Source organism: Thalia democratica, chromosome 8 (assembly GCF_965202585.1).
Source record: "Thalia democratica chromosome 8, ktThaDemo2.hap1.1, whole genome shotgun sequence".
Classification (NCBI taxonomy): Eukaryota; Metazoa; Chordata; class Thaliacea; order Salpida; family Salpidae; genus Thalia; species Thalia democratica.
The window spans coordinates 38,008,416-38,026,290 of NC_139172.1; the positions used below are offsets into that span (position 1 = coordinate 38,008,416).

Here is a 17,875-nt window from a genome sequence, read left to right on the forward strand (position 1 = left end):
TTCAAAACCTAAAATTTTGTTAATACTTCTGTACCAGATTTTAAATATAAGGGAAGATAATTATATTGACACAACCTAACAATTCTGTCATAAACTTAACAATTTAATTAAAACATGATTTTAATGTACATCAGCTTTTATCAATTTCATCAGTACTCTTGTACCTGGTTTTAAATATTACGAGACAATATGTGAGTCCGCTGGCCCGGGGTAGCATGTCTGCTAAAAGTTCAACATTCAAAACACTCAAAAATTCAAACTCGTATCAGCTTCTACCGAGTGAAACTTGCAGGCACTCTTCCACGCCGACCCCCTGTTCAATTCTGACTTGGCACTTTTCAACGTGCTTCTTGAAGTTGCCCTTGTGGGACGTGCTGTACAAGCAGCAGGCACATTGGAACATGTCACCTGAAAACGTTATTGCTATTTGTTATTAGTTTTTTGACAAGGTTGCCAAATGTTTTTGGCAAATTTTCTCCGGGTTTTTAAAAGTACATAATTTTGGGTCTATTTTTAGTTTAAAGTTAAGTTTAAGGTAAGAAACTGTTTTAATGAACATAAAAACATTGAAAAAACACTCGAAAGATAATTTAAATGTGTTTTTTAATAATAAAAATTTCTGATGATGACAGTTTTTTTTTTTATCTATATGATAGATTTTTTGAGTCAAATCGAAATTTTACTACTTGACATGTTAAAATTGTTAAAAATTCCAGGATTTAAGGCAACCCTACTTTGTGTGATGCGCTGTACAGGCACATTGGAACATATCACCTGTGTAGCATTTATTTGTACATTAAAAAAAACTTAATGGATAATAATTCATCAAATTTTATAGGCCAGTAGATGATTCAATAAAACTTGAAAAGATAAAGTTCTGGTGTAGCTGTGAGTGTGAAAGCTTTTGGCATTCAGTATGTTATTTAAAATAATGTATGCATTGAAGTTAAGTTGTCAAGAAATAATGTGAATAAGTCGCCTGTATTTGTATTTGTTTGTTCATCTTATTGCATCAGGGTTGCCACTGGTTTTTGGGAAATTTCTTCCAGGGTTTTGAAAGTACACCTTTTTGGGTCCTTTTTTAGTTTCAAGTTAAATTTAAATTAAAAACAGTGTTACGTAGTATAACAACATTGAAAAGATACTGTAAAGTTTCTTTAATTGTGTTTTTTAATAAAAACATTTATAATAATGACAATTTTTTTATCTACATGATAGATTTTTTGTGTCAAATTGAAATTTTACTTCTTAAAATGTAAAAATAGTTCAAAATTCCAGGTTTTTTTAAATTTCTCAAATTCCAAGTCTTTTTAGCCTAAATTGTCAAGTTCAAGGTTTTTTCCAGGATTCCAGATTTTGTGGCAACCCTGTTAAATTTTTAATTGATAAAGATGAACTGTAGTTTTAATGTCTTAAACTTTCTAGAATGTGCATTAAGTTTAAGTTTTTAAATTAATTAAAAGTTGCTTGTAATTGTACTCGTTTATACTTTTATTTTGATATACTTTATAAAGCTGAATAATTCATTTTATTATATAATGTGAATAAAAATATTAAAGTAATTTTTTTAGATAAGACTCCAAATTAACTATAACTGTGAGAGCTTTTTGCATTCAATTAATAAACTTAAATATAAGATTAATGTAAAAACATAAAAACTTTAACTCTATTAGTCAATTACTACGTCATCAATGTAATTCTAAAATTCAACTTTTGCTAAAAAAGTCTAAAAACCAAGAAACAAAAAAATAAAAAAAAATCATAAAATATTTCTGAAATGTTTTTGAACTAATTGTCATTGAAAAACTAATTAAACTTTTTGTTATAAAATAGTTTCTAGAAATTATCTATAAAAAATAACATACTAAAATTATATAACAGAATGCATTTCATTTTCTTTTAATTTTATTTAAGTACTTTCAAGTAGGGCTCGTCAGAAATTGTTTCCTACTGGATTGGAATGAATATTGAAATAAAATTATACTGCAGTTTAAAGTTTTAAGATATGAAATGACGTGAATCAAATGTTAAAAATTAAATAAGTGCTAATGCTAAACAAATTTGGTATACTAATAAAACTTGGTAGAATTAAAACAATCTAAATAAAGAAACGATAAAAATTTAAAACTAAAACTATGCTTAAAAATAAAGATTAACAAGAAACTAATTACTTTAAAATTACTAATATAAGGATTTAAAAAGTCTAGTTTGGTAAACGAACTTTTTCTGCTTACATAAACTGGGCCTTAAAGATTGAATACATAAGGCTTCCAGAATATGCAATTGAAAAGAGTTCTTCGCTCTCACTAAGACTGAAAAATTGTCCTTTTTATAATTTTTAACACACTCAGGATTGTCGAAGGATTGTTGACAATACTGATTGAAATAAAACTTTAAATTATTTATAAAATCGTATAGAAAATAACAATTTAAATATCAAACCTGAGTGAACCCTCATGTGTTGTTTCAAATCGCACTTGTGCCTGAACGACTTCATGCAGTAACGACATTTGTACTGGTCCGCAGTTGAAGTGACGTGCGTCTGCAGGTGCTGGTCCAAATTCCCCTTTGTTGAAAAAGTCTGAACGGGATAGCAGGGTTGTTTAACTTGTTATTCTAATTTTTATAAAAACTGTTCAAATTATGTCAAAATAAACTGTGATGTTGTTTTAAACTATCTAAATTAAATTGTAAGGACAATTCACATTCAAAATATTTTAATTTATTAGCTAAGTTAAGAATGCCTAAAATAGTTGAAATATTATAACTATTTATGGTGTTGAAATGTTATTAAAATATTTGTTTTACTGATACTTAAAACTGATTGAACGTTTTTTATATATATACTGAATTTAAACAAACTTAATTTAATAATTTAATACTTTAAGATTTTGTCTCAATAACAGATGCCGACGTGATGTCTATTGTTATCAATCTAAATTGCTAGGGGTAATTAAATTGGGATATATATTTTTAGATAAGATAAATACATCTAAGATACCTAAAAGTCAACAAAAGTTTATTTACAAATATAAAATAGTCACACGGCCCACTAACAAAACAACAGTTGAACACAAGTAACAAGATGTATCTTAAACTAAAGAAAACAAAGCAACTCAGACTTAAACTTAAACATTTTATAATACAACATTTCGAGCTTTACCAAACACCTGATACTGCTACTGCAAGTAAATGCAAGTAAAATTCCGTTTTATAAGCACTGAAATAAATGTAACTCCTTTTAGTAAACAATATTGTTTATTGTTTTAGAAAATTGTTTTAAGAGTTATAAAAACTGTTTTGGAAAAGCTTTTATTGTTACAAAAAATTCCATATTTATTCACAAGCTTTAAAATACTAAAATGAAATATTAGTTTCATTACAGTTTTATTTTAAGACAAAAAAAATCAAAATGTCAAATTGTATTGTTTATTTTTTAAATATTGTACAAGTTAATTTGTACTCACAAAAACTCGCAATCAAAGGATTTTAAAAATTAACAACTTAAATTTTTTTAATTTATAATCATTAGCTGACCATTTACAAACATGTTGACATAAAAAACTATAAATAGAAACCAGGCTAAATTTTAAAAAATGCTAATAATTAACACTACAACAGTAAGTTGCAAAGTAATCAATTAATAAAAAATATTTTCTTTGATTAATTAATATAACAGTACTACAAATTTTAAAATATTTTGTAGAAATATGTTTTTACATCTTAAATTTTAATTTTTTTTTAATTTCTATAGAAACTTACTTAAAGTTTATACACGATCAAATGTTAACCCCAAATATGGCCAAATGAAAAGAAAAATAAACTCTTTATCAAAGAAGCCATTAAACTACTTTAACAATTCTAAACCCCTTAAATGAGTTAAAAAACAATCTCAATTACATATTCCAGTCACAAAATCATTTAAAAAGACTTACAAATAGTCCAAAACTTTTTTGAGCAAATAATCAATCTACTAATAAAAGTTTTTATTAAGTAATATGAAAAATACAATGTTACCTTCTATTAACTAGTTTTTAATTTGTATAAACTTTGTAACTTTGTATTTAAACATTTAGTTTTATTAACATAAAAATTAGTTTACCAATTAAAATAACCACAAAGTATTATATAAAAAAAAAGATAACAAGTTTTTTGAGTACAAATTCTCTCAATTAATGCACTTGTAATTGTACATTACCTATCAATTAGAAAGAAAACGTTACAACCATATAATTAATTATGAAGTATGAAAAACAAAAAGTATTCCTTCTATATGAAGATGAAAAAACATGATGTAAAACAAGTTATAACATCATTTACTAATTAGTCACATTTGCAATCTCACCTTCTCGCAAACAGCGCACTTGTAGTCGTACATCCCTTTGCACATCCTCTCGTGCCGCTTGTGCTGAGAAGAGTCCCTGAACTTGTTGCCGCAAACCTTGCACGTGTACGGGGCTTCCCCCGTGTGCTTCCTCTGGTGCACCCGCAAGTTGCTGGCCCTTGTGAAAGTTTTGTCGCAGACCTGGCACACGTACTTCTTTGCCTCCTTTGTTTTCCTCTCCTTCTTCAGTTCTTGGAAGTTTAAAAACTTTCTTAGGTGAGTTAAAAAAAGTTAAGTTGATGGATTAAGAAATATAGAATATTGTATTGATAATTAGTTAAAAAAACACTGTTTTGTAGTGTATTTGTTAAAAAATGTATATTATTCAATAGAAATCTTTCGTTAAAATTTAATGTTTTTTTTTTTAGTTTAATTTTTTAGCTTACTAAGTTATAAAAGGCTACATTTTAAAGAAAAACTATACATACAATTGAAATGGAGATGCTGAATGCAGTATAAAGCAAACAAGATTAAAAATATTTTTAACCTTTTTGTGGACATCGATTCAAATTTTATGACAAATACCAACCTTGTGGTTCCTCCTGGTATATTTCCACCTGGACTAGATCAGTTTTACATTTCTTTGGTGTTCCAAAATTTGAACTACTTAAACCAGCCTGAGTGTTTTGGAGATAACACATATCATCTTCAACTGCTTTTCTTTTCAACTTATTTGGTATTTTTATGCGGGATTGGTCAACAACAACACTTGATGGAACTATTTCATAGTCTGAGAAAATTGTGCTGCTATTGTTGTTGTTAGAATTGTCTTTGTTTTGGTCATTCGTCACAGGTAGATAATATGTTGCAGCACTTTTACTTATATGATCACAGTTGGAACTTGTAGGCACGGTTAAATCTGGGTTATGTGTTTGATCAGATAAGCCAACATAAAAACTTGAGCAGTCTTCACCTACATGAACTAGGTCTTCACTTTCAGTTTGTACCTCATCATCATTATTTATCAAATTATCTACTAAAAAATTACTTTCCAAGAAACTATCAGCATTGTTTTGAAAAGAAGAAACTAAATTAGTATCTACAACAATGTCTTCACTGATGTTTGATTCACTAACAGTCACTGGATTTCCAACCAAATAACACGGTTCATTTTCTATGACAAATTCAGAACCTTCTTCATTTTCAAGAGGATCTTGGAAATAACATGCATCATTTTGATCTTCAAACAAAACAGTGTCAAGATCGAATTCAATTTTAGAAGTTTGCTCGTTTTCAGCTACAGACAAGCTTGGGTTGTTGTTGCCGACCAAATAATGTTCATCACAATAAGTGTTGACAAGGAGGTTTTCATCAAACTGAAGATCCAGCTCACAACTTTCTTCACACACATTATCATGTATGGCAAAGGAATTTTCAGGTACAAACACCTCTTTAAAGTTCATTTGAAACTTTTTGCTGAAAAATATTTGTGTGCTGAAATTAAAGAAAGAGCTAAAACTACTTTGTATTTGTAATATAATCACAAATAATATAACTTAATTGACACTGTTCACAAGAAAATAAACTTATTATACTGGATGGGCATGTTTTTTAAATGCAAGTTTTACCACAGTTTTTTAGGGTAAAAAAAAAGAAATTTAGTTATAAATAAAAGAGTGATATTACTTTCAACATTTTTTTCTATTAGAAAGAATGTGTAGATGTTATAGCTAATTAGACTTCAAAAACCACTACCTTTATTTAAATGTTATACTTTTATACAATAAATATTAAACAAGTTATGTTTGCAGATACTCTTTAAATGAAAACTTATTTCAAAAAATCATTGAAAATTGTTTAAAACTAATCATATATAAAATAAATTTATTCAACAATTACATCTTAAAAGTATGTTTTAACTTTAAATACTCTCTTTACATTATCTTTTTTTACCTGATACATAAAAATGCTTTGTTAAAAAGAACCTAGAAAAAAAAATTGCACAAAAAAAAGTATGCTGCCCAAAAAACTAATTTCAACCCAAAAATCACATATTTTTTGTATAAAACAGTAGTAAAATCACCTATACATGTCCTAAACTCAAGTTTACATCTTAAATGGAAGCTTATAATTATAGACAGATATTTGAAAACATTTCAACTGCTTTTGATGTATCTAGCATCATTATTACTTGTTGTCTGTAAAAGTTGTCTGTAAAAAAATTGTACTTTTTTTCTAATATAAGGCAAATTCTTCTGTTGTTTTTACACTTAGTTTTTTTTTACTTTGAATGTAAAATGTGTGGAGTCAGCTAGCTAGAAAGATATTACTTTGAACGTAATGTCATCTCAATTGCATTGTAATGAACTGCTGCAATTACTTATATTATTCATTTAAGAACTATGTTGAATTTGAAAAAATATTTAGTGCTTGCTGCAGTTATGAGAAATAAGTCTTAAATCAATGATGCAACATGTCATCAAAAACATAACTAAATACATTTTTATGTGTGCAGTTAGTGTGTTTTGTGTAGCTGATAGAAGAAACTCATTAACTTATCTTGAACTTATTTGTATTTGATTGTTTTAGGTTTTGTTTAAATATAGAGTTAACATTTTGAATCACATCTTAATTGTTTTAAATTATTTGAGTTACACTTAAGGCCATAGGGGGGTTCAGCATTTTTTTTTTTACAAAAATTAACTTTGGCTTTTGTATGAAAGCTTTAAGTAGAAACTACAAGCCAGTTTTTATAGATTTCAAAAATATCATTTAACTTTTAGGATATTTTATTTTTTGTAAAAAGTTTCCAATAAAAACGTATGGACCGCAAATTTTTCAGAGTCAATTTTCTTAGATATTTAAAAATTCACTAAAAATCTATCTCCTCCTTCATTTTTCAAGCAATCTTCTTCAAATTTTCAGGAAACGTTCCTTATAATAAAAAAAAAAACTATACTTTAGAATTATAATAATGTAAAAAAAAATCTTTATAACAAATATTAAAAAAAAAGTGTTTTTTTTTTTCAAAAAAAAAATATTTTTACAAACAAATTTTTTGATTCCAAAGTATCGTTTTTTTTTTATTGTATAAAGATTAGACTGTAAAAGTTTGAAGAAGATTGCTTGAACAATGGAGGAGGAGATAGATTTTAAATGAAATAGTCTTTTTTTTTCGCTGTTTTAGTTTTCCCTTCCCATAGGGAACCTATTATGCGGCCGACTTTGACTGGTCATATCTCAAAAAAAAAATCGAATTTTTCAAAACCATAAAAAGCATCTTCAAGCTTAGATAAAGCTCTATAAAATCAGATCAACTTGTAAAAAACATGGCTTAACACCCCTATGACCTTAAATGTTTAAATAGTTCATAGGGCCTTTTATAGTTTATTATAGATGGACTAAAAGTGGGTAGCAGAAAAAAAAGTATTTAAGCTTTCACAGATAAAAGAATAAATTGAAAAAAGGGAAGAAAAGGGATCAATACGTAAAAAAGCGTCTAAAACTGTGTAAAAGCTGGGGTGGGCCTGTAGTGAGCATGGAAGAGCTGCGTACTATTTTGAAATCCCATCCTGATCAAAATGAATTTATTGTTTGTAGTGAGTTAATTTACTTTAGGGAGTCACACAAATTTGAAATGCTAAACAATTCAGAACTTTTTAAATTAAATAGTATAACCCACAAAGAAAGACAGCTAAAACTATGTGCTCTTGTTGCAGAAGATGATGAGTGCTCTCAGTCTCTGTGTTCATTACCTACAAACACTGATGCAGCATTGATTTTAGGGGCTTCTTCCCCCAATATACAGAAAGAAAAAAATGAATACATTTTTGTAGCGCATTATTATCACAAACTAATTAGTGAGAGATCATCAGACACATGGTATATTGCCACTTGTGAAGATAAAAATAATGATAACACTTACAAGATGGATCACCTTATGAGAGTTCGAGATTGAAACAATTTAAAACGGAAACACCTACCTAAACGTGATTTGCTCAATTGCATATAGATTCTATTCTTGATTGTAAAATTGAAGGGAAATGGAATGTTTCTAATGAAAGATCTATAACTTTTTCACTGAGAAAGGATATCCAAATAGATTTTTTAGTAGAACAGAAGTCTTGTACAGAAATTTAAATGATAGTTTTTTTTACATAATTAAGAGTATTATGCTTACCTTATTATTTTAAACAGATAGCCCGTTAGATTTTTTCAATCATGTGACAGTTTTTAATACTAAATTTTTAAAAAGTATCAGTAATTTTGCAATAATGTTAAGTGTAAATACTAAAAACAATGTTTTTTATTTTATTATTTGTTTTATTTTGCAATGTTCTTTATGTTTTTTTAAATTTATTATTTTGCAATCATTAACTTAAGGTTCAATGCCATACAACATTATTTTGCCTATAATAAATCATAACTTTTAAATTTGTTGTTAATTTGTTGTAATGCTAATTGAATAATTATTTTAGAGTTTTTAAACACTTAAAGCTAAATGAACTATGACATCAATATTCCACTAATATACATACCACATCACCTAAATTTTCAAAGGTAACAAAGTATACCTAAAAAGTTTTGTTTTAAAAAAACTTTTTTTATTAGAATCACTAACAAGCTATGCTTTTTAATTTTTCAAAAAGCACCATTTTACAGACAAAACTTGCATATTTAGGGTGATTATGACATCATAATAAATCAAAAGCAGTTAATACATCTTTAAATTTATGTCAGTAAGTATAAGCTTTCATTTAAGACATAAATTATTAGTCTAGGACATGTATAAGTGATTTTATTTCTGTTAAGTCAAAAATCAAAAAAAAAGTGATTTTTGGTGTTGAAATTAGTTTTTTTGGCAGCATACCATTTTTTCAAGTTCTTTTTAATGAAGCAAAATCATATGTACTAATATCTAAATCATATGTACTTATAAGTCCGACAAAAATCACCCAAGTACTTCCTACCCCTACTTTTTATTAATGTTATAATGTATGTAGAACATTTTTATTCTCTTTAAGAATTAAACTTAATTCTTCTTAAGGACAATTATACTTTATAAGTGGGTTAGGGGGTGAGGTAAATCCCTTTTTTTTAATTAGTCTTTTCCTTACATTAAAATGAATACTACCAGTTGTTTTACATTGTTTTTTGAAAATCAAAGTAACTTTTGAGATAAGAAAATCAGAGTCATAGAGTTCAAAAGATTCTCGGATACTAATGGAAGTTACAAACTAATTAGAAAAAAAAACGTAAAATATTTCCCCTCTTTTAGTTTTTGTGTTAACATTAAAAATATTTCTCAGTTACCTTAAGTAAATTATTCAAGGTTTTTATTGCAAAACTAAGTTTTACCCTATAAGGGGTCTTCAGTTACAATTTAAATCTGAAGAATAAAAGTTAAACAAAACATGGAAATAAAAGCAAAACAAAACAAGAAAATTAGGAATTTTAAATTATGTTAGTTAGAAAATTAATCAATTGAATAAAATATTAGATAAACATTATGGGTTTAGGCTGTTGAAAAAGTTTATGTGAAACTGTTACATTAAAATGAAAAAAAAAAAACATTAGTGGCTCAAAAATTAAGGAATAAAACAAGCTACTTAAATACTATATTATACAGAGAAACATTTGAGCCTTTAAATTGAAACTTACTTATATTGAATGTAAAACTTTTAACATTAAAAAACAGGTGGGGATACTAGAGTTTTTAAATACCAATTCAATAGGAAACACATTCTAAGTTTAAAATTTATTCGCATGACGTTTCAACTTTCCATTAGTCATTATCAAAAAATTCTGTATACTTAGTTGTTTATCACTAATTTTAGTTATTTTTGAACAGTATTTTGTTGATAATGACTAATGGAAAGTCAAAATGTCGTCATGCGAATAAATTTTAAACTTAGAATGTGTTTCTTATTGAATTGGTATTTTAACATTAAAAAACATTACTAGCTTGAAGGCAAAAAAATAAATAATATTAAAACTAAAACACACAAAGGATTTGAGTCTTTAATTTTTAAAACTACTTATACTGAATAAGTTGTTAACTGAAAAAAAAAATTTAACTTAGTGAAAAACTTTTAACTCTGAAAAAAATAGTGAAATAGAATTGAAAACCAATGTAAATAATTTAGATACTATAATATTTATACAGTTTTGAGCCTCAAACATGAAAACTGTATGTACTAGAATTTTTAAATACATTAAAAACTTTAACTTAGGTATTGAATATAAAACTACTAGATTTAAAAATACAATCAGCTTAAAGTGAATAAATAAACTAGATAACTTATATATTACCATATGTAAAGGGATTTAAATTAAGTATATAACTTAATAGGCTAATAGCTGACTGAAGGTAAAATTGAACTAATTGAAAAGTGCATTGAAAATTTTTGAATAACATTGCTGCAACAATTATGACATTATTAATATATGGTTTGAACTAAGTTAATGTTAGTACTTAGTTTTTATAGTTTAAAGCTTGAGTTTTATTAAGTAGGACTAAAAACATTTTGTACTTGTAATTTAAAACAAATTTAAGTAAATAAAATGACATGCAAAACTAGCTAGCAAGCGCTTAAGTCTTAAAGTGAAGTTTTTTTAATTGCGGAGGACAATTAGCAAACAGTTCGTGTCTTTTGTTTAAGTTGTTTCTTTTGTTGGCTCTGGTTATTTCTAGCTTTTCTAGGCTGCAAGTGCTACATATACTGTGGATTTGCTGTGGAAGTTCAAACCACACGTCATAATGATAGAACCAATATTATTTTAAAAAATTCAATGTTTTTTTCAATTAATTCAATCTAATTCAATCAGCTAGTAGTATATTTAGTTAAAAATTTAATTTAAGTCTCTTTGTGTATGGTAATATGTAGGTTATTTAGTTTATTTATTCACCTTAAGCTGATTGTGATTTTAAATCTAGTAGCTTCATGTTTAATACCCAAGTTAAAGTTACTAATTTATTTAGTAATTCTAGTATATACAGTTTTGACGTTAATTATTCACATTGTTTTTTTAATTCTATGCCACTATTTTTTTTTAGTTAAAAGTTTTTTACATAACTTATTCAGTATAAGTTGTTTTTAAAATTTAAATACACAATTCTTTTGTGTGTTTTAGTTTTAACTTTATTTATTTTTTTTTGCCTTTAAGTTATTAATTTTTTCTATAGTTAAAAGTTTTACATGACTCAGTATAATTAAGTTTCAATTTAAAGACTCAAAAGTTTCTCTGTATATTGTAGTATGTAAGTAGCTTGTTTTATTGCTTAATTTAAGTCACTATTTTTTCTTATAATTTAAATACAACAGTTTCACATTCAGTTTTTTAACAGCCTAAACCCATAGTGTTTATTTAGTACTTTATTCAAACTTTTGATCAATTTTCTAACTAACATAATTTACAACTCCTGATTTACTTGTCTTGGTTTGCTTAATAGTATCTTCCATGTTTTTTTTAACTTTTATTTTTCAGATTTAAATTGTTACAGAAGATCCCTTATAGTGTGAAACTTAGTTTTGCAAATAAAAATCTTGAATAATTAATCTTGTATATTTGTCTCCTTATTTTTGAATAAGTTAAGAACTATTTTGTTCAATTTAGAATCTCAAATATTAATTTGAGTAAACCATAAACAACTTGTGGAAAACAATCTTTTTAAAAAACTTAAAGAAAACTCATTTTTAGATAGCTTTTTTTTAACAAAAATTAGTTTTTTTTAGATATTTTTTTTATAAAACTGATTATAAATTACAAAATTAGTTCAAAACTTTTTAGTGTAAAAAAGTGTCTTGTACTATATACAAAGCTTTTTAAAAGATCATAATTATTTTATAAAACAAAATTTGGAGCCCCTATGGCTTTATCTATTAATTTTAATAAACTACATAAAACTGAACACATTTGTTTTTTAATGTTTTATTGTAAAATAAATATTTTTCAAATTGTAGGAATTTTCATTTGGTGTCTGTTTGAGCTTTATTTTTGCAGGTTACAATGTTTTAAGCTACTGTAATTGGAAGCTTAAATTTGTTAGACTTAAATGTATACTAAAATCAAAATAAAATAATACTACTAGGTTAAAAAATTGAACAAAATGACTGCAAAGTTTTATTTATTTTTATAGGGGTTTGTATTTATAGTCAAAATTTATTAGTATGTATTATGAAATAAAATAGTATCATTAAAATTAAACAAGACTTCAATATTATATTTCTTTTTTAAAGTATAAGTCAAATGGTATTTATATTCAAAACTGCAAACAGGGGAAATAGAACCTAAACACTAATAGACTTTTGGGCTAACAACTGAACTTTTTCAAACTTAATAACTTTTACTTGTTTATTTTTTATTAATACCATTAGTCATATATTCACTTTTCTAATAAATTTCTGGTTAAACATTAAAAGCTTGGACGTGACACAGTTTTATGCAGCTGTGTAATATATTTGAACTTTTGATTCTTGGTTCAACCAACATCATTACTATTTTTGTTTTTGTAAATGTGTTGACAATTAGGTTTTGATCTTGCAATGTTCAACGCAGAGAGTTTTCAAAACTGTCATTGGAAACTATCCAGTCCAAAATCATTCTTCAATTAAAAAGAAAAAGGGAAAAACAAGACAAGAACTAAACCAGACGATTGATCTGAGTATTGCTTTTATTGTTGAAAAAAAAAGGTAATTTGATATTTTTATGTTAGAAAATAAGTAACAATATATCAAAGTTTTGTTAATCTTAAATACAGCTTGCATACTTGAAAAGTGTTCTACTTTTCATAATTTTAAGTTTTATAAATAAAAATTGTATATGTATAATTAAGAAAAATGTGAACGCTTACAAATAAGGTCAATGGATTGGCGTGGAGTAAGACCTTTTGATCATTGAGCTGCACACCATTTACTTGTAACTTATACTTTGAACTAACTTTAAAACATTAATAAAATAATAAAAACAAAAAAGTTATTATAAATATATTATAAATTTTCCTTATCTTTTTCTATTCTTTATTTTTTAAGTTTAAAATTGGTAAGCACCCTTTTTTACCCATTACTGCCAACATTGACCATGGAAACCATAGTCTACCATGGGCTCCACACCATCTCCTCCCCTAGATTTCGATTTATGATCATTTACATTAACATATATTTTAATAGGAGAACTTTGATTATTCAAAATCTTTGTTAAACTAATAGACATACTCTTTCTAAATTTTTTGGGAGCTTACTTTATTTCTCAATTAAATGGCTTGATGTGGTCCGGTTTCTAATGAAATTCAGAGCTTTTTGAAATGAAGTTGACAAAGTCTTTTAGTTTATCAATGAATTTGAATATCGAAGTTTTCCTACTAAGATATATTTTTAAAGTAGGGAATTACCCAGACACTTCAACCAAATCATCAAGTGTTTATCAGTATTCAGTAGTCAGTCACTCAGTTCAGTACATTACCACTGCTTGTTTACAAATATAGTTTGTAGTTTATTGAAAGAAAAAAAAAAGACGCTCAAAATATTTGGTTCTAGAATGTAGTGCATTAAGAACCTTTTGCTATCGAGTCTATTAAACTATTTTGTTGTAAAACCTACCCCGAAGCAGAGTTTTAATTTTGCTATGTCAAAAGTTTGTTAGTTATAGCTTTTGTGGCTGATTGAAACTCATTGAAATCCAGCAATTGTTCCCTAAAATGTAGTAGTGAAATATAGTGGTAGTATAGTATTATTATTGTTTATTGAACGAAAAAAAAGCGCTCAAATAATTGGCCCAAGACCTGGTGTACGAAAAAACCTTTCGTTTATCGAGTAATTAGCTTAAGTTATTAGCTTAAGTAGTAGTAAAAATGAGTTAGCATCACGAAATATTTAAAGGTTTATAGAGTTCTTTATTAAACAAAAAAACATTTAAGAAAATAAAACATAAATTGTGAAAATACTCAGCTATTCTAAATTTGATTAAAAGTATAATTACCGAAAATTTGATAATCGAAAGGTTTTTTCGTGCACCAGGTAACATGACCAAATATTTTAAGTATCTTTTTTTGTCGTTTAATAGACTATAACTAGTAGAAAATATTTTTCAAATTATTAGTGTTTAAAAAAGTTTATCTTATTATTTTTTAACATTTGATATAATTTTTTATCCTTTTAGAATTTGCTTCACAAACACATCTTTGTTTTTTAGCTTAATACATTTCAATGTAACAACTAGTGTTGCTCTACAAATCTAGGGTTAATTGAAACAAAACGATTTTTTTAATTAAAAAAGAATATTTTAGATTATTTTTATTACGGATGAAATAGCCTTTCACAAATTATATATGTACAAACTGTTTATTTTTGTAACATAAAATGAGAAAAATACTTGAACACTTTGTTTAATTGATAATGTTTACGGTATTTAATAACTTATAAAAAACCCCCTTTTTTGCAAGCAAAATTTTTATAAGGTACAAATTGCACAACTACTTATCCAACTTTGTAAGACACTGAAAATACTTAAGACTTGTTTTCTATTGGCTGGTCCATTACATTGTCACCATGGTAAAAGGGGTAAAGTGGAAGTTGAAATTTTGGTGACTATTTAATCAAACCAAGTGTTACACATAATTAGATAGAAATATATTAATTGTTTTCAAAACTTTCTTTTTATCTATTCTATACTAACTGCTTAAGAAGTTATGTAAGTTTTAAGGAAATCAGTATAAAAATATTCTTGCAATACTAGTATCGCTGATAATAAGAATGGTATAAATTTGTTAAGATGGGCAGTGTGAAAAAGGAAGTGAAGTACCTTGCTAAAAATTGTTATGTCATAAAGCATAGAAGTCTGTTTAAAATGTAAAATTAGAATAGAATTATACTTATGAACTTGAAGTTGTTTGTAAAACAAAACTGTTAAAACAAAAACATTTAAGATAGTAATAGAGATAAACAACTTCAGCAAGTTTTTTCTGATGAAGAGCTAAACAAAGTTAATTAATAAACCTTTTAAAATGAGTGAATTATGTTTAATTTTTTAGTTAAAACCAGTACCAAAGTCAAACTATTCAAAAACTTAAGAGATTTTGTTTTACAATATTGTAGTCGATATAAATTATTGCATTGCTATAATTGCTTTATAATGTAAAATAAAAGTGATTAAATATTTGATTTTTATTAGTTTTAGATGAAAAAGTTTAACTTTAATTATGTACATAAATAGTATAAAATTTTAGCTTAAAGTTATTGTAAAAAAATACATCAAACATAAAATAATTTCAACTTGATATTGGTGCAACATCATCCTAGGTAATTGAGTTACCTTAAATTTTTTAAAACCTCAGGCTAGTTTGATTTTTTTAAATTTTAGCATGACTAAAGCCAGTTCTTTTTTTAAATAAAAACTCAATAAAGCTTTTAAACTTTTTAAAAGCCTTAGTCAAGTTTTTTCTAGATCTTGAATGTGGTTAAGTTACTCAGTTTCAATATTTTAATATTTTGTAACCAATTTTGTTGAAAAACATTGTTTTATTGATTTTGAAAAGCCTATTTGAATTTTTCACAACTTTTGAAGTTTTTTTAATTCATTAAAACTCAGGATAACTTGGGACAGTCTTTGGTCACTCAGAATATTTTTTTGACTCAAAGAACAGAAACCTTGTTGTAAAATTTAAAACCCTCTGAACTTTATTTCAAAAAAAAAAGGAGCCACTAGTTCTTAACTGCAATAATTTCCCATCTAGACACAATTCCCTTCTGATCAAATCTAAGAACCGCTTTTTCTGATTAGTGTATTAAAAATTTTAAGACAACTTGAACTTTACCTTAAAAAATATATTTCTTTACTGAAAAAAATCATATATGTAAAGTTAAGAATATATATTTTTTTAAGATTATTACTGTACTAGTGATTCCTTTTTTTTTCTGTTCAAAAATTATCAAAGTTCTTCATAATTTTTATCAAAATGACTTGCAAAATCTACCCAAAAATACTTTAAGTACTTATTGGTAATTAATCTTTTTTTCATAATAATAAATTTATAACAATTTATTATGTTCTATTCAAGTTCTGCTCCAAATCATTTACTCTTTTAATTTTCAAAAGCTGTCATGGAAATAATATCTCAAAAAATAATAATTGATACTACTTAAATGCATTACAACTTTACATTAACTTTTTATAAGAATTTAATTTGACCCTTATGGCATATGCATTTTTTAAACAACTTTTCATCATAATTATTATGATAAGATAAGCTCTTTGAAGAAGTTAATGTAAACTTTTTAAGCATTTAAGTAGATCAGGGTTGCCTCTTTACCTGGAAACCTGGAAAAACCTTGAAAAACCTGGAATTTAACAATTTAGGCAAAAATAACCTGGAAAAACCTGGAATTTGAGAAATTTTGAAAAAAAAACTTGAAAAACCTGGAATTTTGAACAAAAAAAACCTAGAAAAACCTAGAATTTTAAGGCCATAGGGGGGGGGTCCAACATTTTTTTTACAAAAATTAACTTTGGCTTTTATATGAAAGCTTTAAGTACAAACTACAAGCCAGTTTTTAAAGAATTCAAAAATATCATGAAACTTCTAAGATATTTAATTTTATGTAAAATTTTTCTCATATAAACGTATGGACCACAAATTTTTTGGGGTCAATTTTCTTGGAAATTTAAAAATTTACTAAAAATATTTCTCCTCCTTCATTTTTCAAGCAATCTGCTTCAAATTTTCAGGAAAGGTTCTTTATAATAAAAGAAAAAAACTTTACTTTAGAATTTAAGTAATTCAAAAAAATTAAAATTTTATCACAAAAATTAAAAAAAAAAGTGTTTTTTTTTTCAATATATTTTTACAAAAAAAATTTTTAATTCCAAACTAACGTTTTTTTTATTGTATAAAGATTAGACTGTGAAAGTTTGAAGAAGATTGCTTGAAAAATGTAGGAGGAGATAGATTTTAAATGAAATAGACTTTTTTCGCTGTTTTAGTTTTCCCTACCTATAGGGAACCTATTATGCGGCCCGACTTTGACTGGTCATATCTCAAAAAGTAATTTGAATTTTTTAAAACGATAAAAAGCATCTTGAAGCTTAGAAAAAACTCTATAAAATAAGATCAACTTGTAAAAAACATGGTTTACCCCCCCCCCCCCTAAGGCCTTTACAATTTCAGATGTTCAGTAGTAAAATTCCGATTAGACCCAAAAAATCTATTATATAAATAAAAAAAATTTATCATCATTAAAAAACATATTTAAAGTAGCTTTATACAATCTTTTCAATGTTTTTATACTATATAACACAGTGTTTTACCTTAGACTTAACTTTAAACCAAAAATAGACCCAAAAATATGTACTTTAAAAACCTTGAAGAAATTTTGAAAACCTGGAAAAATTTTTGAAAAACAAGTGGCGACCCTGGTAGATGCTTACTTGAATTATTTACATTTTTTTATTTCAATTATTACAAAAAAATAAATTGAAGTATAGACTATACAATGATGGACTTGTATTTTGATTATGGATTTACTGTTGTTATAGTCCATATAGTTAGATAATTAT

At 26.0% G+C, this 17,875-nt stretch overlaps 1 protein-coding gene across 1 annotated transcript; it reads right to left on the bottom strand.

Moving 5' to 3' along the window:
* Positions 1–265: 265 nt before the first annotated feature.
* Positions 266–5,787, bottom strand: LOC145843216 (uncharacterized). Its single transcript, XM_082950676.1, has 4 exons — positions 4,914–5,787; positions 4,346–4,575; positions 2,443–2,581; positions 266–408 (listed from the first exon to the last, which is right to left on the bottom strand). Exons 1-4 carry the CDS (start codon positions 5,785–5,787, stop codon positions 266–268), a joined length of 1,386 nt encoding a protein of 461 aa, XP_082806802.1.
* Positions 5,788–17,875: the final 12,088 nt, after the last annotated feature.